General features: G+C 36.2%; 5 protein-coding genes across 6 annotated transcripts; 3 read left to right on the forward strand and 2 right to left on the reverse strand.

Moving 5' to 3' along the window:
• Positions 1-376: 376 nt before the first annotated feature.
• LOC127243531 (transcription factor MYBS3) lies at positions 377-4,354 on the forward strand. The gene is made up of 3 exons (XM_051263609.1): positions 377-1,122; positions 1,459-1,667; positions 3,539-4,354. The coding sequence occupies exons 1-3, from the start codon at positions 828-830 to the stop codon at positions 4,073-4,075; spliced, it is 1,041 nt and encodes a 346-aa protein (XP_051119566.1). The 5' UTR covers positions 377-827; the 3' UTR covers positions 4,076-4,354.
• Positions 4,355-5,036: 682 nt separating this feature from the next.
• On the forward strand, positions 5,037-8,599 carry LOC127243564 (cell division cycle protein 48 homolog). The gene is made up of 9 exons (XM_051263651.1): positions 5,037-5,065; positions 5,119-5,320; positions 5,614-5,842; positions 5,941-6,707; positions 6,804-7,025; positions 7,119-7,190; positions 7,268-7,549; positions 7,728-8,087; positions 8,212-8,599. The coding sequence occupies exons 1-9, from the start codon at positions 5,037-5,039 to the stop codon at positions 8,494-8,496; spliced, it is 2,448 nt and encodes an 815-aa protein (XP_051119608.1). The 3' UTR covers positions 8,497-8,599.
• A 1,997-nt stretch (positions 8,600-10,596) lies between these two features.
• LOC127243526 (auxin efflux carrier component 5-like) lies at positions 10,597-13,067 on the forward strand. Its single transcript, XM_051263603.1, has 5 exons — positions 10,597-11,621; positions 11,725-11,810; positions 12,188-12,345; positions 12,589-12,665; positions 12,764-13,067. The coding sequence occupies exons 1-5, from the start codon at positions 10,765-10,767 to the stop codon at positions 12,831-12,833; spliced, it is 1,248 nt and encodes a 415-aa protein (XP_051119560.1). The 5' UTR covers positions 10,597-10,764; the 3' UTR covers positions 12,834-13,067.
• A 1,588-nt stretch (positions 13,068-14,655) lies between these two features.
• LOC127243404 (DNA repair endonuclease UVH1) lies at positions 14,656-20,538 on the reverse strand. Of its 2 annotated transcripts, none has more exons than XM_051263401.1 (10): positions 19,780-20,507; positions 19,224-19,528; positions 18,203-18,423; positions 17,895-17,971; positions 17,513-17,674; positions 16,282-16,995; positions 16,017-16,124; positions 15,672-15,932; positions 15,321-15,544; positions 14,656-15,075 (listed from the first exon to the last, which is right to left on the reverse strand). In XM_051263401.1, exons 1-10 carry the CDS (start codon positions 20,311-20,313, stop codon positions 14,865-14,867), a joined length of 2,817 nt encoding a protein of 938 aa, XP_051119358.1. In that variant the 5' UTR covers positions 20,314-20,507; the 3' UTR covers positions 14,656-14,864. The 2 variants fall into 2 exon arrangements, with proteins under 2 accessions (XP_051119358.1, XP_051119359.1); XM_051263402.1 differs by having other exon boundaries at positions 14,976-15,075; positions 15,284-15,544; positions 19,780-20,538.
• Positions 20,539-20,912: 374 nt separating this feature from the next.
• On the reverse strand, positions 20,913-22,750 carry LOC127243405 (sm-like protein LSM36B). The gene is made up of 4 exons (XM_051263403.1): positions 22,584-22,750; positions 22,304-22,439; positions 21,259-21,372; positions 20,913-21,175 (listed from the first exon to the last, which is right to left on the reverse strand). The coding sequence occupies exons 2-4, from the start codon at positions 22,410-22,412 to the stop codon at positions 21,129-21,131; spliced, it is 270 nt and encodes an 89-aa protein (XP_051119360.1). The 5' UTR covers positions 22,413-22,439; positions 22,584-22,750; the 3' UTR covers positions 20,913-21,128.

Genomic DNA, 22,750 nt, shown 5'->3' on the forward strand with positions numbered 1-22,750 from the left:
AAAGATACGGATAAAATATATTTTATTTTTAAATTAATTGTTAGCAACCTTACTCATATATTTATTACTAAAAAAACCACTCTATATGAATAAATAAAAAACATCCTTAAGCTACTAATCAGAAGTTACGTAGGAGTACTACTAAGCACATTACAATGTAATTTAAATTCATATAAACAGTCACATGGTTGGATAAGATAAGCTTTGTTTATTTTAAAATAATCACATTATGAATTAATTAAGAGTATAAAATTAAAATAACAATAAAATATTAATTAATTAATAATAATAATAATAAATCTTGAAAAGATTCCAATTAAACTCAGACCACAGTGGTTATACTTAACCCTAAAAAGACCCCCAAATTGGGCGAGTATACATAATTGGAAAGAAGCAGGTGGGATCAAAGACGCAGCAGCAGCAGCTCTTGTAGGAGTAGCAGCAGAAGAAAGGCATCATCTATTACAAGATTAAGCAGAGTATTTCGAGGTCTAATTATCCATCTAATGGCGGATTCTTGATCCAATTTGGATTTCCGCAATACAAAATACATATATAATAGAATTATATATATATAAATTCCATGGCCGGAGGTACACCGCAGCATTCGCTAATCTAATCTTATCTCCTGACTGACGACGGGTTTCACTTTCTTCCTCAAAAATCCCAACCCTCGCAGCGCCACCATCTCCATCGCCTCCTCGTCTCCAATCTCTGCGCGGCGGCGGCCGATTGCGCGATAAAAAGACGAATCTTTTTTATCCAATCGGGTCATGTACCAAATCCGATCCGTTTAGTCGGCGTGTTCGAGGGCTCCGATTGAAGAAATGACGAGGAGATGCTCGCATTGCAGCCACAACGGGCATAATTCGCGGACGTGTCCGAATCGAGGGGTGAAGCTTTTTGGAGTTCGATTGACTGATGGCTCGATCCGGAAGAGCGCTAGTATGGGTAATCTGTCGCAGTATATGTCCGGCGGCGGCGGCGGTAGCGGCGGTGGTGCTCAAAACGGCGCCGTCCATGGAGACTCTCCGGCCGATACTCCCGACCATCCATCGGCCGACGGTTACGCTTCCGAAGACTTCGTTGCTGGATCGTCTTCCAACCGTGAGAGGAAGAAAGGTTTTCAGTTCTTAATCTACAGATTTTTCAGTTCTTAGGTTTTTTGTTCAATTGACTGGTTTTGGTTCAATTGAAGTATGAATTGAAGAAGTATTTCATAATCTGATAAAATCTTATGTACTAATCTAAATCTTACCATGTTTCTTTCCCTGATCATTAGCTCAATCGATTCAAGTTATATGCACAGCCTCTGGTTTGATCAAGTTCTTTCGATTAATTCTGCTTCAGCAAGTGTTAATGGTGTTTCTACATTTCTGTAAATGATTTTAATGACCACTGTGTGTAGCTATTGAAAATGGTGAATTCTTTGTTTGAAATTCTCGGTTGTTTTTTAAGGTGTTCCATGGACGGAGGAGGAGCATAGGATGTTTCTACTAGGCCTGCAAAAACTCGGAAAGGGAGACTGGCGCGGCATTGCGCGGAACTATGTAATTTCTAGGACGCCTACTCAGGTGGCTAGTCATGCCCAAAAGTACTTCATAAGGCAAAGCAACGTGTCGAGAAGGAAGAGACGGTCGAGTCTCTTTGATATCGTGGCTGATGAAGTAAGCTTCCTTTTTAGTTTCTTGAAAACAGGAATATGTCAGGCCGATGAATCATATTTGCTTAACTGATTTTTGTCAGGCCAAATATTATCCAATCTGAATTTTAATATTTGAAAGATCGATTAAATATATTGGATATGTTGTTAGAATATTCTCTTCCTACGATTTCTGCAATAATGATCAGAGCGGGCATATATGGTGTGGTTTTAAAGTGTGTTATTTAGTTATACGTACGGTATCTGGTTTTCTATTACGGTAATATCATAGCAGGTTGTATCATGTGTGTATATATATGTATGTATATATATGTATATACTGTGGCTTAAAGATGCTATTTCTTTTTCTTACTAATGGAGTTGATATTAGGTCGAATTGGTCTGTGTATTTCTGCTTGTCCCACCAAGTTTGAGTTTTGGAGCCATTGTAGATATATCCGAGCGTTGCTTTATAATTAGGTTATCATGAAAGAGCTTGAAACATGTTATGGTATTCTTGTTGTTTCTTTAGTCAAATTAATGATGTTCCTAGTCGGTCTTTTATAGTGCAACTACTTGTATCTCTGAAATGATGGCTTGATTTTCGTTTTTATCGTATATTTGTTACTTTTCAATGCTTGGATACAGTAAGGTGACTCTAACTAAATTTCCTGTTAGCTCTCTGCCTTAAAGAATGTGCTTGGTTTGTGGTTGTGGTTGTGTTAGTGTTAGTGTTTGTATTTATATTTTTCTTTTTTTGCTTATATAGTGGTTGTTTGTGATGTTTTTGTGATAAAATAGCGTAGTTTTATAGAAAATCGTAGTGATTACATAGTAAAATATTGTGACACCTTTTCTATTCTAACACTTGAGTTTTGTTCTAAACCTTACAATAGTTCTGTGACTTCTTTTTTTTTTTTTTTAAATTCTCTATTCTGCCATTTTATTTTCGTTCTGTAGATAAGAAAGAAGGTAGTCTGTAGTGGTCTTAAGCTCAGTGTTATTGACCGTTTTGTACTGTACAACGCCAAATAGATATCCATGTCCTATTTTCAACCACTCACATTGAATGTCATCCTTTTTACCCAGTTGAAACAACTCTCGCCATTTGAACCTTGAATGGCTTGAGTCTGAATGTGAGTTAGAAATATTTAGTTTTGTGCTACTTACTCGTCTCTAAATTATAATTGTGCTCTGCCCCTGCCCGATTTTGATTTGCTTCATTGTGATATATTGGTTCCAAATAGTGTTAAATCTTCCATTTTTTTGTTTTATTTTTCCGATTTCCGCTTTAACTATATTCATCGATGATAATGCCTAAATGATTAGATTATCTTCGCTTAAAGGTATTAAGACTGGTTTTCATAGTTAAATAAAGCCCTTCTTATATGAATGTTTCATAGCATTTTGAGGTTTATCGGTCTTACCGTATGTTCTTGTATTGATGTGGTACTAATTCTCTGCTGAAATATTGAGCTAATGAAGCCATTGTCGATTCTGTAGGGTTTTTACCAAACATAGGTTCTGTTCTTTGGAATTTCTTCATTTTTACAAATTTGAGAATCTCGTCCTTAGATTTTTCTTGCACAATGTTTCTCGACCAGTTTACTGAGCAGGCTGTCTGAATGATAACTCAAGAATGCAACTCAAAATGGAGTCTCAAAATGCATTATCTCATGTTGTGGTTTCATCGTTTGGTATTGTTTGCCGCACTGACAATGTTGCATAAACTGCTGTGTTTGTGTCGTAATAGTCTTGTAGATGTTACCTCTGAAATCAAGTTTAAACTATATCTTTAGATCACCATTTTTATATGTTCGATTTATGTAGTTCGATTTATGCTGTTTGTGTTCTTGAATTAAACCTAATTTCCTTATTGTCTTACCTATTGTGCAGTCTGTCGATCTTCCCATAGAATCCCGCGACTTTCTCCCCCTGAATCCGCTGCCAGCCGAGGCACAAACCAGCCCTCCCGTCCCACCACCAGCCGTGGACGAAGAAAGCGAGTCGATGGAATCTGCCAGCTACAACAACGACAACGAAACCATTCCCGCAAACCCAGACGGCGCCCCGCAATACCCATTCCCCGTCATCTATCCCGCGTACGCGGCCCCATTCTACCCGGTGTCGATCCCAATATGGGCAGGGTACAACGCAGACCCGCCCCCCAAGGAAGAAACTCACGAAGTCGTGAAACCTACCGCCGTCCACTCAAAGAGCCCGATCAACGTCGACGAGCTCATCGGGATGTCCAAACTAAGCCTGGGCGAATCACTCGGTGACGCCGGCCCCTCGACGCTCTCGCTCAAACTAGCTGAAGGCTCGGCACGACCGTCCGCTTTCCATGCCAACCCGGCTCCCGACAGGTCGGAAATAAACTCGGCGGCGACGGCGACAACGGCGACTACTCATAATCAAATTCATGCTGTCTAGAGAAGGAATCGAAGTATGGTATGGACGGTTTGAAGATGTGTCTGTTAATAGAAAATTAGCAGTTAGAGTGAGAATGGAGTGTCTCTATTAGTAAGTTATGAATCACATCTGATCTGTTGTTCTTGCTAGAGATTCCTTCAATAACTACATTTGATATATATATATATATGTATGTAACTTTGTGTTAGGCCATTAGAGCATCTTCTTGCCTAAGACCTGTAGACAACATAAAAAATGCTCTTTGTCAGAAATTTTATTGAATCTTTTTTCATATTTCAACTATCATGAAATTTTGTTTTTTTATATTTTTAAAAACATTGCATAAAAATATTGAGTGTATTTCTTTGTGGGTTTCGATTTTTTAATTTGGTTAGTTTGTTTGATATGGATATAAATAGAGGTTGATGTGATATTTTTAATGTAAAATTAATTTGTAATATAATAAAAAAAATATTTTATATGATATTTTTGAACGAAAAAAGAATCTGATAAAAATATAAAAAGTGTCATACAATTTTGAATTATATTTAAAATTTTGTTATTAAAATTTGTTATAATAGTATTTAGACAACTTGATAGAAAAAAATACATATAAATTTTACAAATATCAAATCTAATATTAAAACTTTATATTTATAATTGATTTATATTCAAATTATAATGTTTTGAATACGGATATTGAAATTTCGAATATTCGAATACAATTTTTTGATCATTTACAATCCTAATAAGTAGGGACTGAATTATACTTTTGAATTAACCGAGGGGCTAAAAATAAAATTAAAATTACGGATTTAAATTTATTATTTTTTTGAATTAGTATAAATACCTGTTCGTTACGAATATGCAAGTATGCAACGGATACACAGAACTCACACTGCATTTTTTCATCTTCACTTCCAACTGTCTCCATTTTCGAAATCTTTGCTCCTCCTCGCAATGTACCGTTGCTTGTTTCGCCATGAGTAATCATCCGGAGTCTTCTGAGTCGTGAGTCGCTATTTGTTGATGAATCGCATCTATTTTCTTGGTTTACAATGAAGTAATCTGACGGAATTTCTTTACTTTCTTTTGAACAGAAAGGGAGGCAAAAAGGACTTCTCGACGGCGATCTTGGATAGGAAAAAGGCTCCGAATCGCCTGATTGTTGATGAAGCAGTTACCGATGATAACTCTGTCGTCTCGCTCCACCCTACGACCATGGAGAAGCTCAAGTTTTCCCGTGGAGATACAATTTTGGTTAAGGTAATACCACTCTTCTGAAGCTTCGCCTCTTGATTTTTAAATTTCCTTCTTCTATTCGAAGTTAGGGTTCTTATGATTTTCTAATGTCCTTTTAAGTGGTTAGAATGTGTGCATGTTAAGCTAATCGTTTAATTTTCGATCACTGGTTAAGGCATATTTACGTGAAATTCGATATTGGCATACAGTCAGATAGTGCATATTCTTTTATGTGAAAACTAGAACTGATATTGAATGTGGAAATATTCTGGTTCAATCACAATGTAATATACACTTTGGTGTGATGGAAACTCAAGGGGAAGAAAAGAAAGGATACAGTATGCATTGCTTTTGATGATGAGTCATGTGAAGAACCAAAGATAAGGATGAACAAAGTTGTAAGGTCGAATTTGAGGGTTCATCTTGGCGACATTGTATTTGTGCACCAGTGTCCTAATATCAAATATGGAAGCCGCGTGTTTATATTACCAATTGACGACACAATAGAGGATCTCACTGATGATCTTTTTGATGGTTTTGTTAAGCGTAAGTCTAATCTTCCATCTTTAATTGAACCTTTTAACCTTGGATTTTTTATTTTTTATTTTCTTGTACTCTTTGCAATCATTGGTTTTCTTGTGCAGCTTACTTCTCTGAAGCATATCGCCCTGTGAGAATGGGGGATCATTTTCTCGTTAGAGGGGAGATAAGAAATGTGGAATTTAAAGTTATAATGACTGATCCTGCAGAGTATTGTATTGTTGCTCCTGATACTGAGATAGTCTGTGAAGATGAGCCTTTGAAGAGAGAAGATGAGGATAGGCTGGATGAGGTTGGCTATGACGATGTGGGTGGCATTAGGAAGCAAATGGCTCAGATTCGAGAATTGGTGGAATTACCACTGAAGCGCCCTCAACTTTTCAAATCAATTGGTGTGAAACCTCCCAAAGGGATTTTGCTTTATGGACCTCCTGGTACTGGTAAAACCTTGATCGCCAGAGCTGTTGCCAACGAAACCGGTGCATCCTTCATTTTGATTAATGGACCAGAAATAATGTCCAGCCTGGCTGGGACGAGTGAGAGCAATTTGAGAAGTGCATTTGAGCAGGCTGAAGACAATGCCCCATCAATTATTTTTATTGATGAGATTGATTCGATTGCACCCAAGCGAGAGAAGAGCCATGTTGAAGTAGAAAAGAGGGTTGTTTCTCAGCTTTTGACACTAATGGATGGGTTAAAATCTCGTGATCATGTCATTGTTATTGGGGCGACTAATTGTCCCAACAGCATTGACCCTGCTCTCAGAAGATTTGGAAGGTTTGATAAGGAAATAGACTTTGGTGTTCCTGATGGGGTCGGGCGCCTTGAAGTTCTTCATGTTCATACCAAAAACATGAAACTCTCTGATGATGTTAGTCTTATGCCTTGTTTATACACACACATATATACCTTGTTTTCTTGCTGTCGATCAAGTTCAAGTTCATTGGGGACAATTATACAAATGCAGGTTGATCTAGAAAGAATATCGAAAGACACACATGGCTATGTTGGCGCTGACCTTGCCGCCCTGTGCACTGATGCTGCACTGCAGTGCATTAGAGAGAAAATGGAGATCATTGATTTGGAAGACGATTCGATCGATGCTGATGTAGTAAATTCCATGGCAGTTACCAATGATCACTTCCACAATGCTCTTAGAGCAAGCAATCCTTCTGTTTTAAGGGAGACTGTAAGTGAACTTATGTTTGATCCAGCATGCGATCATGTGGTTTTCATCTTAAGGGAAAATATGTTTGTTATAATTATCTTAACCAATCAACAGGTTGTTGAAGTACCCAATGTTACCTGGGAAGATATCGGAGGACTTGAAAATGTCAAAAGGGAACTTCAGGAGGTAATCTAAACAAACTATTTTGCTCTAACATATTTCACAAAGTAAGGTTGCTAATTTCTTCGATACGTATGCCTTAGACTGTACAATATCCGGTGGAACATCCTGAGAAGTTCGAGAAATTTGGTATGTCGCCTTCGAAGGGTGTTCTGTTATACGGCCCTCCCGGATGTGGCAAAACTCTACTCGCCAAGGCCATTGCAACTGAATGTCGAACCAATTTTATAAGTGTTAAGGGACCTGAACTGCTCACAATGTGGTTTGGAGAGAGTGAAGCTAATGTTCGGGAAATATTCGACAAGGCTAGACAGTCGGCTCCCTGTGTACTCTTTTTCGATGAGCTCAACTCCATTGCCACACAGGTTAAGTCCTATTATAAGTTACTTCCACCCTCCATCTTCATGGTGAATGTTTGTATTATCTTAACTAATCTATATTTTGTTTTTCTCTATATGTTTTAAAGTACCTACTCGAAGAATTCAACTATTAATCGACACATTTAACATTTGTGAGTAATGATCCTTCTTGGTGTTGCTGCAGAGAGGAAGCAGCGCTGGAGACGCCGATGGTGCTGCTGATCGAGTTCTTAATCAACTACTCACAGAAATGGACGGCATGAACGCAAAAAAGACTGTTTTCATAATGGGGGCAACCAATAGGCCTGATATAATCGATCCAGCACTTCTACGTCCAGGCCGTCTCGATCAGCTAATCTATATCCCTTTGCCAGATGAAGACTCGCGCCATCAAATCTTTAAGGCCTGCCTTCGAAAATCGCCTCTTTCCAAAGATGTCGATCTTCGGGCTCTTGCCAAGTACACTCAAGGATTCAGCGGAGCTGATATCACAGAAATATGCCAAAGGGCTTGCAAATACGCTGTAAGGGAGACGATTAAGAAAGTACGTCTCCTCGTCCTCCTTTTCTGCTTATATTATGCTTATCGTCTACGTACAAGATTCGTATCCCTTTCAAGTTTAAAAGCTTTTAGGTGTGAGGACATTGATAGGTATGTTTGTTTTTCAGGACAAAGAAAGGGAAAGTCGAAAAGTCGAAAATCTCGACTCCATGGACGAAGACATTGAGGACGAGATCCCGGAGATCAAGCCTGCACATTTTGAGGAGTCGATGAAGTATGCTCGTAGAAGTGTTAGTGATGAGGATATACGTAAGCACAAGGCGTTTGCCCAGACCTTGCAACAGTCCCGGGGATTCGGAACTGAGTTCCGTTTCCCCGAGACTTCCGGCGCTGCTTCTGCCTCGGACCCATTTTCCGCGTCTGCCGGCGACGGCGACGATCTGTATAGGTAAATGTCAGGTAAGGAATGGCTTTCCCTAATACTCCTTATTGTTGTTGGCCTTTGGATTTAGATTTTTACATTAGGAAGGATGTGTATAGTGTAAGTAGGAATGCATATATAACAACCTTTGATATACATACATATACGTGTATATATATATATATGTCAACTAATCGATCATTCACAAATTGGTTTTGTGATTGATGTATATTGAAATCACGATCAATATCCTATCTAAAATAGTTAACTATGACTCTGATACTATGTTAAAAGAAATCTAGGACACCATATTGGCGATAAACAAAGCATAAGAGTAACATCGTCAATTTCTACTTCACCATGGCTCTTCCCTAGCTTAGGTGCTATTGATCGAATCAATTTCGTCAATAAAAATAATTTGATCGGTAAAAGATGACAAAATGGACTTACACTTAACAAAAATGCATCAAAAAGATCACAAGTGAGACCCTCTATTGTGTCGTCGATTGCTAAGATAAACACACACTTTCCATATTTGATATTAGGACAATGGTGCATAGATATAATGTCGCCAAGATGAGCCCTCGAATTTTTTATTTAGGCTCGTCGAGGCATAGATATATGTATATAATGAGAGAAAGATTGTGAAAGAGAAAGAGGGGAGAAAAAATATGTAAAAGTAAAACAATCTAATTAAATCTTCATAATATGTAAAAGTAAAATAATCTAACTAAATCTAAATAATATTACTTTGTTAAATCTAAATAATATTATTTATGTAAAATTCTACTAAAATCTGATAATTTAGGATTAATTCCGATAAATTTATCCCTACAACCTTGTCCATCTTTATCTTTGGTTCTTCACTTGACTCATCAGCAAGGATGCAATTATGATGTGAATAATATCGAATATTTAAATTCAATTTTTTTATTTTTTGTTGTCGTTTAAAATACTTTTCGATGATTTATCGAAATAAGTCAGCCAAAATTTGGATGAATTCTACGTTTTCTTCCAAAAATAATTGAAGAAAAAAAAAATGAAAAAATGGAAAAATAAGAAAATAATAAAGATAATAAATGCAAGCAAAGTGGAAAAAAAAAAAAACAAAAACAAAAAGTGCATGAAGAAGAAATAAAGAAAAATAAATAAACTAGGATGGAAGGAAAGACAAAGAGATAAACGACATAAAAATTAAAATTGATGTGGGAAGAAAGAGAGAGGAAATTGTGGTTAGTCTATTAATCTATTTATACTACTACTCCAAAATTATTAATTTCAGATAGGTTCTTCGACTTTTTCCAAAAAGAATTTGCAATCGTATTTGAAAAAGAAAATAATAGAAGGAAAAAGAAAATAAAAAAATAATAAATGCAAGCAAGGAAGGTGAATGAAGAAGAAAATAAAGAAAAAGAAATAAACTAAGTTGGAAGAAAAAACAAACAGAGAAACTGTATAAAAATGAAAATTAACATGGGAGGCTGTCTTTTACTCTATTTATATTACTACCAACCAAATTTATATTTGAATTAAAACTTTAGTTTATCTAAATCTAATATTGGTTGGGTTCTCCTACCCTCTCTAAAAAATCCAAAAAAATAAATGAAAAGGTAGAAAAATAAATAATAATAATAATAAAAATAAAAATAATAAATGCAAGCAAAGCACGGAAGCAAAAGGTGCATGAAGAAGAAAATAAAGGAAAATAAACAAACTAAGCTGGAAGAAAAAGACAAAAGATAGAAACCGTACAAAAATTAAAATTAGTGCAATTAAAATGGTCGTGGAAATGGAGAGAAATTTATACTAGTAGCTACTCAATTTAAATTATGTTAAAACTTTATTTTATCCAAATCTATTAATATTGTACTCAATTATCTAAAATCAAATAATATAGTTAAAATTCAAATTTTGAACCAAGCACATTATTTATATATTTATTATTACATCTAATAAAAACATAAGTATAAGTCATAGCAATAAACACGAGAACGAAAGGCGAACATACAAAATAGCTCCACACACAAACACACAAATACTAAATATAAGAGCAAAGAAAAAACATGTGGTAAATCATAAATACCTTAAGCACAACAAATCCAAAATCCAACTCAAATTTCTCTTGGCCAAGCTCATGTACAAAATAAATACACACTCGCGCATTCACATTTCTACCAAAAACCCAAAACCAAAAACTAACTAAAAAACACCACACACTACATTCTTTTTCTAGTGTACTAAACCAAATCACAAGATCGAATCAAGAACATCGAGATCGAATCAAGATCGACCAAGATCGATGATTACTTGGGGAGATGTATACAAGGTAGTGTCGGCCATGGTGCCGCTCTACGTCGCGCTCGGCCTAGGCTTCCTCTCGATCAAAGGATGGCGAATGTTCGAAATCGAGCAATGCAACGGTATCAACCGATTGAATTGCTATTTCGTCGTCCCTTTCTTCAATCTCAAATTCACCTCTTCAATCAATCCCTACAACATGAGCCTTCGCTACATTGCGAGCGACGTCGTCGCCAAGGCCATCTTCGCCACGGTGTTAATCGTGTGGGTCACCACCTCCAAAAAGGCCTCCGCGTCGTGGGCAATTACGACTTTCTCCCTCGCGTGCTTGAACAACACCCTCGTCCTCGGCGTCCCCTTGCTCAGCGCAATGTACGGACCGGCCGGGAGAGATCTCGCCATCACGTCGCAGGTCATGCAAACTCTCATTTGGTTTCCTACTCTTTTGTTTTTGTTGGAGTTTCAATACGCTAAAACCGCGGCTAGACCCGCCGCTTTGGATCCTCCGAGTCGAGATCAACCGCCTCATGTCGTCGTGGAAGTTGGACCCGACGCGACAAACGCCACAACAACAACAACAACAACGAATAATAGTAATGTCCAAAACACGGCAAGCGAGAGTAATGTCCAAAACACGGCGACCCAGAGTAATGTCCAAAACACAGCAACCCAGAGTAATGTCCAAAACACGGCAACCCAGAGTAATGTTCAAAACACGGCGAGCCAAAGTAATGTCCAAAACACGGCAAGCCAAAGTAATTTGTCAACGATTTTGAAGAAAGTTTTCTTGAAGCTCGCGGCGAACCCGAATTCGTATGCTTGTCCCATTGGCCTCACTTGGGCTTTTTTGGCGCAGAGGTAGTATAATGTTAATATTTGTTAATACTCGTAGTTAATATTCGGTTTTTTTTTTTTTTTTTAACTTCACGTATCGAGAAATGAATGATTTACCGTGTAAAAGGTTTGATATCGAATTACCAACCCTCGTACAAGGTTCGATTATGATTATGGCCAATGCCGGAAGCTGCTTAGCAATGTTCTCTCTCGGTACGTATCTTTCTCAATAGGCTATCGCTAAGTTAAACATCATATGTTGTGTAAATTGAAATCATTAAAGTTTATTATTCGATGGTTAATCTAATGTTCGAAGTTTGTTTACTTACTATTCTTAGTTGTTGCTAAGCAATGCTGATTTTTTTTTTTTCCAATCAACATGTTTCGACAAGATTAAGGATATGTTTACGATACATTGCTAATTAAGCTCTGTTTTATTTAGACTTTTGGAGTTTAAAAAAATAAAATTGAAAACAATAATATTTTAATATTTGATGTGATATTTTTAAAAAATTTATTGTTAAATAAAATGTTAAAAACTCCAAAAATATCTATGTAAATAGCCTTAATGTTTTAGCATTTCTTTGTAGGAATTTTTATGGCGTTGCAAGAGAAGGTAATATCATGTGGCATAAAGCGTGCCGCGTTCGCCTTGGTTTTGAGATTTGTGGTCGGGCCACTTGTTATGTTCTCAAGTTCTCTCGCCTTAGGCTTGAGATCCAACATTCTTCGAGTAGCAATCATGACGGTAAATAATATTAATATTTCTCGTATGATACATAGATTAAACAGTATCTTGAGGAAAACATCCTATAGTACAATTGATAGATTGTAAAATAAGACAGTAAAATATTCATAATTTTACTTCAAGAGTAAGGATATTTTACTATTATGTAAGGACCACAATTATTAAATTAAAAAATTGATATATTGATTGTAGATAACTCAAAATGATAAAAACAAACTCATAAAATCTCATTGTTCACTCCAGGCAGCTTTACCACAATCGATTTTATCGTGTATCATCGCTCAAGAATACAACGTCAACCCTACTGTCCTCAGCACAGCGTAAACTTTTAATTTTTTTAATCTTAGTATTTTTCTTGAAAATACCTATCTTTCGATCGAAGTATTCATTACTAATTCATTATTGCTTATCTTTATAGGGTTATCTTCGGCATGATCATATCGCTCCCGCTCTTGATTGGCTACTATTCTATCTTAGACATTGTCTAACATTCTTTGATTGGCTACTATTCTCTCTTAGAGGTTTCCTAACATTCTTACATAGAGTTTACTACAATTTCTTCAATGGATTGAATCCATTCATAATTTTCATTTGAGTTAACAAAATTGTTCGAACATTGATGTAACAAGTTTAGTTCATGTAGTTTTGTTACACGAAAATGAAATGGGCAAAATAATACACTAAGTATTCTTGCCAAACTTGCCCATTTTTGCAAAACTTATTGTTTGGTGCAATTCAAGTATTAGGTTTTTCTTTTTTTTTGTATATATTTTTAATTAATTGATGTAATTATGTGTTACTATGTTATAGTTACAAACTTACGTTTTCTTTAAGTTTTTGGTTGAAGATCTAAAAAATCTATTGAATCATTAAGCTATGTTTTCCTCTAAAGACACAAAGTAAATAAATAACAAAATGTTGGCAATTTACTCAGCACATGAATACATCTACGATCAATATGCTATCTAATAAGGTCAATTTGATGCCAAGAAAGAATATGAGGTTCCATCTTAAAATTAAAATCAATCGGTGATAAGATGAATTATCTTTCACTTAAAAATGCCACCAAGCAACTTCGTTGGATGAAACTAATACGAGCGATCTTGTTGTCTTCGGTGGAAAAGATTTTGTCGGATCATCTTCAATTTTTCCTACTGGTTTTGTGGGCAAGAAAACAATCCGAATCTTATCAAAAGCATAGAGAACTTGTTTGAAAATTCTTGATGAATACAAGTATAATGCTGTAGCTGAACGACGAAATCCATATCAATCACAAAATCCTCGGACAAGTTCCCTATGCTTTTTGATAAGATCCGGATTGTCAGAGAAAAAAAAAATACGGGATCCGTCTCAATAAACTAATTGATGATAACAAGAATTGTCCTTCACCTTTGTTCCTTCTCAATAAATTAATCTATGATAACAAGAATTGTCTTTCACCTTTATAAATAAAGAGTGTTTCCAATATCTTCCCACGGGTGACACCCAACAATCTCATACCCAACAATCCTCATTCAATACCTAACTATTGGCATATACGACATGTGAGAGGAGTTGTGGGGTTGGCATATATATATATACATATATACACAGGGTAAAAGTATAATTTCGATTCCCATTATTTATCTTTTTCGGTAAATATAAAAGAAAATAATTTCTCTAGTTTTTACTTTTTAATGATAATTTTAGTTATTTTTTTCTGATATATACTGAATCTTAATTTTATTTTTTCAATATCTTTAAATTATTTTTTTATTAATTACGGGAATTCCTAATTATATTTTTCGAATATGCTCTAGATAAATTATATATGATAAGCAAAATGAATAATTGATAATGGTTGAATAAATGAATAACCTTTAATTTTGTTTACATGACAATTATTTACTTTTTTTACTATTCAATTCTTAAGATCACCAAAACCTCAAAATTCACTTTGTTAAAATGTTGAAGATAATACTAATTTTTGTAAAAAAAATCAAAAATAAAATACAATTCCAATATAATATAATATAATTAAAAATGATTTAACATGAACATGAACTTAAATAACACTATCAAGATGAATACACATCCAAAATGGTCGTTAGTAAGTGCCACGATTCGTTAAGGTTTGAGGAACAATATAATTAATTAAATAAAGTGTTATTTCAATCCAAATTTTACCAATCAACAAAATGATTACCATGATCAAGCAAGATAAATAATTTGTCACACTGGACATGTATTCTTATTGAAAAAATTATAATCAAATAATGATTTAAACTAAAATTCAAATAAAAAACCTAATTTCAAATCGAACCCAAACAAATAATTTAAATCATTATATGTCTTTTATTCACTACAACAAATTATAATTAAAGCAACAAATATGAGATCCCAAGAAGAAATTATCAACCTCAAAACTACAATGGAGATAATAGCAATACACTCATTAAGCCCCCCTCGGAAATTAGCATAGCAAGACGATGAATAAATCTTGAAAAGAAATTTACCTTGAAATCGGACTCGAATGAATTCTAAAGCAAGGTTGGGTATCGGGCATCAAGAAAATCTCTCAAGGTTTTCGCAGCTTTGTGGCCTCCCATTAAAACTGAAAGCTTATCCATCGGTAGCATCGCAAGTTCTGCCAGGCTTTTGCATTCTTCCATTATTGATCGGTAGTTGGCATCAGTAACCCCAGGGAGCCGCCTAAGGAATTCCACTGCGGATGTATTGAAATTTTCGGCTCTGCCAAGAAAGATACATTCGTCAATATTGTCAAAAACAATAACACGGTTGTCGTAGTTTTCTATATACTTGTATAAAAGAATATATAGACATGAACATAAGATCAATAGATTTTGTAGCTGCCTGTTTAGGGGATAATTGAGTCGACATATATAACATGGATGGGAATCGAAATTCATCCTTTAAAGAAGGTAACATTTGATCTAACCAATTAATTATTTAAAGTAGACCGGCCCACATGTTACCTGACATCATCTTCGACATTGCCATCCTCTGATGGGACACCAACTCTAGTTGCCTTATTTTCATCTGGCTCGTCCTGGTTTGCTTTGAGCGTGGCAAAAATTTCAGCCGTAGCATGTAAGCTACGAGACCAGACGATGCGAAGCCGAGGAAAATGAAGTACCAGCAACGACAACTTAGATATGATGCTAGTTGGTGTAACATCGTCGCCGATTTCACTGGCAGACTGGACAGACAAACCACATTTTTGTCAAGCAAAATAAAGTAGTAGTTAAAATTAATTGAATAATTAATTAAATTAAATAGTAGTTAGACGAAGAATGATATGAACAACTGCTTCAATTGTTACAAACCTGAAACGAAAAGCTTTTATCTTGTGAAAACTCAATCAGAAGAACAGGTATGCGATAATAGCGGGACATCATTTCCACCTGATGATATAAACGACCGGATGAAAAACTGAGAAAGAGATCCGATATGCTCTTCCGTTCCACACATATGAATGGAGAGAGTATGTAATCTCCCACTTCCAAGGTCACCGGTACAACCCGCATGCCTTTCTGGTGCAGCACATTTGGGAGACTGCTCATAAATTCCCTCATATCCACTATGATCTAGAAAATGCAATAATTTCTTTGCTCAATTAATTTGAATCTCAACGAAAAATTTGGTGATAAAATTCTGCAGCATTCACCGACCTGCATTTCCTTTTCGGTTTCCTTCCTTCCACCTGCTTTTCTAGTAATTGCATTTTGTGCAGCTATCGACTGTGGGTCTACAGAAGTTGCACCCAGTAGCTGCTCATCCTGATAGTCCATCCAAGAAACAGGTTATTACAGAACCGGTAGAAACAATTACTGTTAGTCTCAAAATAATGTAATCCAAAATGTAGTGCGGCAGAGAATAACAGCAATAGAAGATGTTTCCTAAGGAAAGCTACTAGCAAAGTGTGTATGAGCAAACCTGAGTGACCGGAATCATCATCAGAGATTTCTGTCTGATCAGGGACTCAAATGCTCCATTTTCTCTTCTTATACTTGCCTCATATTTCCTAACCTCAGTAGATTCTTCGTAAAACAGAAAATAAACTTTTAATTTCTTAGAAGGATTTTCAGATTTGTAAATTTCAATTTCTCTGACAAAAGCCGTATCAGGGTGGTAGACAATTATGACAGAGGGCTGTAGAACATCCAGTATTCTCTGATCACTCTCCAGGGCATGGAAATGCACTAGTTGGCTGTAAGTTTCTGATCCTTGATCATGCTTTCGGAGAACCACCCTATCCAAATTTTTGTTTTCAATTGGCGCATCATGTTCAGAGGTCGGAATTTCAGGCTGAATACTTGTATCTGATTCGGGACCAGTTTTCTCAACCGCTATATTTTTCTTATATTTTTCACTTTTCTTTGCTTTACCAAGTTCTTCATTGGCCCCGCCTTCTTTGGCCATTGTATCCCCGTTAGCTTGCTTACTTATTGCACGTGCTGCAGCCAGCAGTGCATCATTTTCTTGTTTGTTCATGCTACTCATTTCACCTTTTTGTCCAGAAACAGAGCTGACAACTCCATCAAGAATTCCGAAACCCTTTGGTACTTTCGATTTCTTTTTTTTGGATTTTGGTAAAGATTGCAGCTCCACTTTACTTAGCAAGTATTTCTCCCATTCCTCATGCATGACCTTCAGAAAACAAGTAAAAAAGTGCACACGGTCAGTGCATCGCTGATATGCATCCAACAAATTGGATCCACAGATCTACAGTAATTTTGGTTAAGCACACATGAAACTTCTACAAGCAAAAAATAACCATCACCAGATGGTCACAGCTGATGTTTCCTAGGGATGCCACAACCACCACCATCATTGCCACTGGCCCACTGCCATCTGGCTTGACGACAAGGCTCTTTTGAAGCAGGCAGGATTTTTACTAGAGCTAAGCCAGTTTGGAATATACTATAAATAAGTCTTATGGTATGGTATGGTTAGTGTTCTAAAATTGTTCAGGATTGAAACTAGATATAGACTGTTAGGCTTTGGAAGGGGCAGACGAAGTAGGAAGAAATTTTTGTATACCCATGTGTTACTTGATTTCTTTCCAATTAGGATTTTCCGCTTCATAATGGTGAAACTACAGTCCATAAGACAATAGAAAAATGAACAGGGAAAACTTGAGGTAATAGATAGTGTCTAGGAAAACCTTTTGCGGGCCTTTTGTAATGCAATCCTGGAGCTGCATGCATGAGTATTCATCTTTGCATGCCACAAGAATAAATCCATTATGTTTGCATTCACCTCCATCTATTTCTTCCCCATCTGTCACTTGCTTTTTTGTTTCATCTTCCATCTCCTTGAGAATTTCCTGTTGTAAATTAACCAATAAAAAGTGGGTACCTTCATATGAAAAAAATTTCAAACAATCTCAACACTTTAATTCTATTGATTAAATTATATATAACGCCTTATTGCCTTTCTACACTAAAAGCATTCACATATGGAAAGAGTCAACCAAAACAGTGTTTTTAAACTAATCAACAAGAATTTGAGATTTGAAAGATATAGAACTCACTCACTCAACTCACACGCAACACCTTCCACTTGGGTGGTTCCTCCAAGATTTCGTCCAAGACGGCAGTACTACTTTCACTTTTTGAAGAATCTACAAGCAGGTGACAAAGTATTATTAGCTTTAAATTAAATAAATGAATAAACAAAAAAGAACCTTCTCGGGGATAGCTTATTGTACATTGAGTTTCAATGTTTCAAAGTCATCCATAAATAAATAATCAACAAACCATCGGTTATATCAATATAAATATGTGTGTGTGTGTGTGTGCGCGTGTGTGTTTATTAGCTCATTACTGGAAAGAGTCACAGAATAAGAATTCACCATTTCCTTCCGTGTTACTTTCATCTAACTTCCGCTTCCGACTTGATGCATTCTTACTTGTTCCAGTCGCTTTTCCACTATCCAATCTACCAAACTGATAGACTCGCTTTTTTGCATACTCAAATATCTTGTAACTAGACTCGGCAAAGATCCAAACAGATCGAAAACTCTCGGAGGCTCTTAGTGAGTCCAGATACTTCAGGTAAGTCACTGCATCATACCTATTAAAACAGACATATATATATATATATATAAATATATATAAAACTCAAAAACAGAAGAAAAAACGTCTATCAATCTTGAAGGGGATATAAATGTCCAAATTTCAGATTGAATGCCAAAATCACATCTCTTCAATAATCACGTACTAAAACATCACAACTCCAATACAAGAAAATTTCAACAGTCATGTAGATTATGACACCTACTCATCACACAATACTTCCCAGATCAATGATTCATAGAAGCCATTGCAAGAACATGGTCTAACTGAATTAGGTTTTTTTGGGCCCAATCAAGCTTCAAATAAGTTTGCCAGAGACTCAAAACTGATTTGGTTGACCACTATGGCAAATTACATCTACTCAGTACGAGTGGCTGTATAATGAATAGGAATAAGTTATACATTTTGTCCTAAATCTCATGCACATGCACTTCCTGAAGCTGAATATTATCATCTGTTCAAGAAGCATTCCCTGCATATAGGTTCACCTCCCCTCCTAACTTAAACATATTAGTCAGTGCATCATCATTTCAGCTAACGGTTAAAACTAATATAGCTTAATTCCAATAACTTTCAAACATTAAGAAAAGGCTGCAAACAGTCCTCTTTGTCTGTCCCTTTACATTATCAAAACTAAAGCGAAAAATTCATTGCTTATAAATTATACTTCGAAGACGCTAAATATTATCACGTCCAAAAAAAATATACTCCACTCCTTTTCTCAAAGTGTTTTAACTTCTAATATTATCTTCCTAAATGACAAACACACGCGTGCACACGCACAGTAGCATCAAATACCTGATGAGATAATCCAACAGCTTTCGCAATGTCTTCAAATCTGAAACCAGCTGCTTTGTTCTCTTCCCTAGTGTATGCCAAATAGGGTCCAACTGCCTCCGCACTATCTCATCGAATGACTTGAACAAACCACTTTCAACAGTCAAATCCTCTACATCAACCTTATTTGTTTTTCTCATCTCCTTCAAACATGCATCCATCACTTCAATCACAGCTTTCTGAATTCCAATCATGTATGAAGACATCGGGACACGAATGTCTATAACCTCAGGTGGGTCCCGTTCCAAATCTTGAGAAACGTACACCTAATCCACCCAAAAATTTACTCGATATGAATATTGCAAATTTACAGCGTAAGAACATAAAACTCACTGAAAACCAAAGCACTCACTTTACAACCTTGAACAAGCTAAGATGATGTTCAAACTTAATCTAAACCTATACTAATCAACATGGAAGTCTAAAAACATGAAACTTCTAAAATTTTGACAAGCACTGATTTTAAATTCCTCAATTGATTATCCATAAACTGGAAGTCTTTATCTGCACCTATTACCTGAAATCTTGGCCAGAGGTGAAGCTTACGCAGAAAGAGGCATTTGAGGGTCCGTTCAGCTTTAGCAAAACCAGAGACCATGGCCTGGGGGCGGTCGGAGAAGGCTCGAACATAAAGAGAACGATTTGAAGACCGCAGAATCCGAACAATGAACGCCTCGGTTGAAGTATCCGAAAGAGAATGAGCATTGAGAAGGATAATGCCGGCAATCGAAGTGGTGGGGAGCCGTTGAGTGAGCAAATCGACGATCAGAATTCTAGCGGTGATAAAGTATATGCCCCCAGACGTGTAGAGAGAGAGGCGCTGCTGGAGCGGGAGGTCAGAAGTGATGGAAGGGAAGTGGGATTCGACGTCGATCGAATTCTTCTGGGAAACAGAGCCGTTGAGAATTAGGACAGAGCCCTGTGAATGGTCGTGGAGGCTGAGAAGAGAGGAGATGAGCTTGGGGAGACCGAGGCCAGCGGAGAGAACGACGAGACCGCCGCTAGGGTCCTCAAGGAGGTCTCCGATTATGTGCTCGTGAAATTGTACCATAGTCGGTTAAAAGGACGGCGGAGATGGCGAGCGAGCGGCGGCGGAGATGGATGAGGTAGCGGTGGCGGCACCGTTCCGGCGGTAGGGTTAGCCACGGTTTTAGGCAGGGCGGGTTTCTGTAACCGCACTACAAAACATACTATCTGTTTGTTTGGGATATTCTTCCCAAAATTTACTATTCTAACATTTTAAAAAAAAAAAAAATTTAAATTAAATAATTTCTTTAATCTCTCCGTCCAACATAATTTTTTTAATAATCTATTCTAACCGTTTCCATTTGCCGGACATCCTTCCCTTTTTTTTAATTTTGTAAATTCAAATATGGATTTATTTTTTTGATTTTTTTTTTTCAAATGGTATATTTAATTCAAATTTTTTATTTTTTTCATTAGAAAAAGAAGGTAAAATTCATCGACTTTTTATAAAATGTGTGAATTTGGAATGAATACATCTGATTTTTAATGACCTTTAAATTTCGAATCATACTCCAAATTTTAAAATCCAAAAAGATTATACAAACTCTCAATTCAAATACACCCGTATATTTAAATACCTACAAAAATAAAATAATCTTAATATTATTTCTAAAACAACTCAAAGAAATAAAAATAATAATAATAATAAATAAAAAAAAATCCATGCAAATTTCAAATTCAACGACCTAAAATACTGAGAAAAATGAAATATCCAAAGGTAAAAAACAAATAAGTTCCAAGATCGAAAGACAGCTCTAAACTGATTTCAGCTTAGCTTTTAGAGAAAGCAGGCAGTTTCGACTAACGATCATCGTCAACAGTATCGTCGAATGGAAAAGTTTAAGCTCCCTCGGCCAGGGTTCCCTTCGACGTACTGATATAAAGAACTGCGTAAGGAGGTAAAAATCAATCGACAATTTTAATCCAGTTCGAAGGATGCTGTATCGAATTGAAAACTCGAGTGCCTTACCATTATTTCCACGAATGAAGGCGTCGCCATACTTGTTCTTCAGCTGACCATTTACGTATTCTTCTGTTTGTTCCATTGCAATATTCATATATCCATCCAGACACGCGAGAATACCTGTGGAATAATTTTATTAAGTCTAAAGACAATGTAACATTCGATAAGCAGCCAAAAATGATCACCGATTTTCATTCGACATTGTAGATTTTGCCAGTTTTTAAGTAGATTACTAATCATACAAAGTTATTGAGTACTTTTTTGCTAGTTTTGAGCAATCCTAGAAACATTGGCTATTGTGTTCTTTTCATGGTTGACAAAGCCAAGTATAGATAACACCATTTGAATCCAAGTTCGAGCATATAACAAAACCTTAAGGCCACTACAACCAACTTATCGCAATAACCTCAAATCTCCGAGCTCAAGATAAATATTGCACAATTAGATTCTTTCTTGTTTGTTCCAAGCATAAGATCATAATTCACTTTAAGTCCTCGAGAAGCGGCAAGCCATTCCACCCAACATAGCACGTCCAATCATGGCAATACACACCAAGAACTAATTCAATGCATAAACCTTAAGCAACCAATCCTTAAAAAAACATTAATTGGAATCATTTGTGGACAGAGCTTATACTAAGTTATAGGAACTTCCTGTGTACCAACAAATAGGACCGGAAAATTTTGATACCGTGAACCGTATTCGAACCAAAAATTTTTGTTAACAAAAAATATTTGCAGTAGTTTCAATAGTTCGAACCAAACCGAAGAAAAAAAAACAAATATATTAGAAAATTAACTAAAATTGCAATTAAATAAAAATATTTGCTAATATTCCAAATCGAACAATTTCTTTTGCCCAAACCCCTACCAACAAGAACCTTTCTCACAAATTTCTAAAGTAGAAAATATATCTGTAATAATATTCACAAAGAAAAATTACCACAAAACAAGAAAATAAAACAAATGAGAAACCCTACGTAACAACAGAACAAGAGCAAAAGGAGAAAAAAAAAAAAAAACGCAAAAGCTGTAAATGCTATGCAACTGACCTCTATAGTCGACCCCCGAATTCAGCTTGACTACAACAGGTCGACCGCGTATAGATTTGAGAAAATCAGCAGGAGTTTTCGCCGTGGATGGCTTATCAGCTCCGGCCATTATCCAAATCAATTGCCCAAATTAGCACTTAAATAACAGAAAAGAAGAGAAAATACCACAAACACAGTTAATATCGCTTCGTAGCAGAAATAAATAAGAAAAAAGGATCTCGCCATTGCCGATAATTTCTTCGCAGTAAATCAAATTTATCGGCAAAAGCAGATAACACACCTATTAGGTAAAGATGACAGGGCAAGAACACCAATCCCGGAGAAGCGAAAGCGGCCGGCGCCGATTGCGGGAATACGACCGACGGCTTCTGGCTGCCGAAACGCCGCGATTAGGGCTTTTTGAACGTTAAGCCCAGCCAGGAATTCTTTTCAGTTGTTAATAATTGT

The sequence above is a fragment of the Andrographis paniculata genome, unplaced genomic scaffold (genome assembly GCF_009805555.1).
Source record: "Andrographis paniculata isolate CXL003 unplaced genomic scaffold, ASM980555v1 Contig95END, whole genome shotgun sequence".
Classification (NCBI taxonomy): Eukaryota; Viridiplantae; Streptophyta; class Magnoliopsida; order Lamiales; family Acanthaceae; genus Andrographis; species Andrographis paniculata.

Bases quoted from the DNA above. Each gene is read 5' to 3' on its own strand.
- LOC127243405 (XM_051263403.1), bottom strand. From the start codon at position 22,412: ATGGCCGGAGCTGATAAGCCATCCACGGCGAAAACTCCTGCTGATTTT. The intron at 21,373-22,303 runs GTCAGTTGCATA...ATTATTCCACAG, and splicing joins TTCGGGGGTCGACTATAGAG to GTATTCTCGCGTGTCTGGAT. The intron at 21,176-21,258 runs GTAAGGCACTCG...CTCCTTACGCAG, and splicing joins CTTCATTCGTGGAAATAATG to TTCTTTATATCAGTACGTCG.
- LOC127243404 (XM_051263401.1), bottom strand. From the start codon at position 20,313: ATGGTACAATTTCACGAGCACATAATCGGAGACCTCCTTGAGGACCCT. The intron at 17,972-18,202 runs GTGAATTCTTAT...ACCTGCTTGTAG, and splicing joins AAGTAACACGGAAGGAAATG to ATTCTTCAAAAAGTGAAAGT. The intron at 16,996-17,512 runs GTTTTCCTAGAC...TGTTTTCTGAAG, and splicing joins TTACAAAAGGCCCGCAAAAG to GTCATGCATGAGGAATGGGA.
- LOC127243531 (XM_051263609.1), top strand. From the start codon at position 828: ATGACGAGGAGATGCTCGCATTGCAGCCACAACGGGCATAATTCGCGG. The intron at 1,123-1,458 runs GTTTTCAGTTCT...TTGTTTTTTAAG, and splicing joins CAACCGTGAGAGGAAGAAAG to GTGTTCCATGGACGGAGGAG. The intron at 1,668-3,538 runs GTAAGCTTCCTT...CCTATTGTGCAG, and splicing joins TTGATATCGTGGCTGATGAA to TCTGTCGATCTTCCCATAGA.
- LOC127243526 (XM_051263603.1), top strand. From the start codon at position 10,765: ATGATTACTTGGGGAGATGTATACAAGGTAGTGTCGGCCATGGTGCCG. The intron at 11,811-12,187 runs GTACGTATCTTT...ATTTCTTTGTAG, and splicing joins CTTAGCAATGTTCTCTCTCG to GAATTTTTATGGCGTTGCAA. The intron at 12,666-12,763 runs GTAAACTTTTAA...TTATCTTTATAG, and splicing joins CCTACTGTCCTCAGCACAGC to GGTTATCTTCGGCATGATCA.
- LOC127243564 (XM_051263651.1), top strand. From the start codon at position 5,037: ATGAGTAATCATCCGGAGTCTTCTGAGTC. The intron at 7,191-7,267 runs GTAATCTAAACA...CGTATGCCTTAG, and splicing joins TCAAAAGGGAACTTCAGGAG to ACTGTACAATATCCGGTGGA. The intron at 8,088-8,211 runs GTACGTCTCCTC...TTTGTTTTTCAG, and splicing joins TAAGGGAGACGATTAAGAAA to GACAAAGAAAGGGAAAGTCG.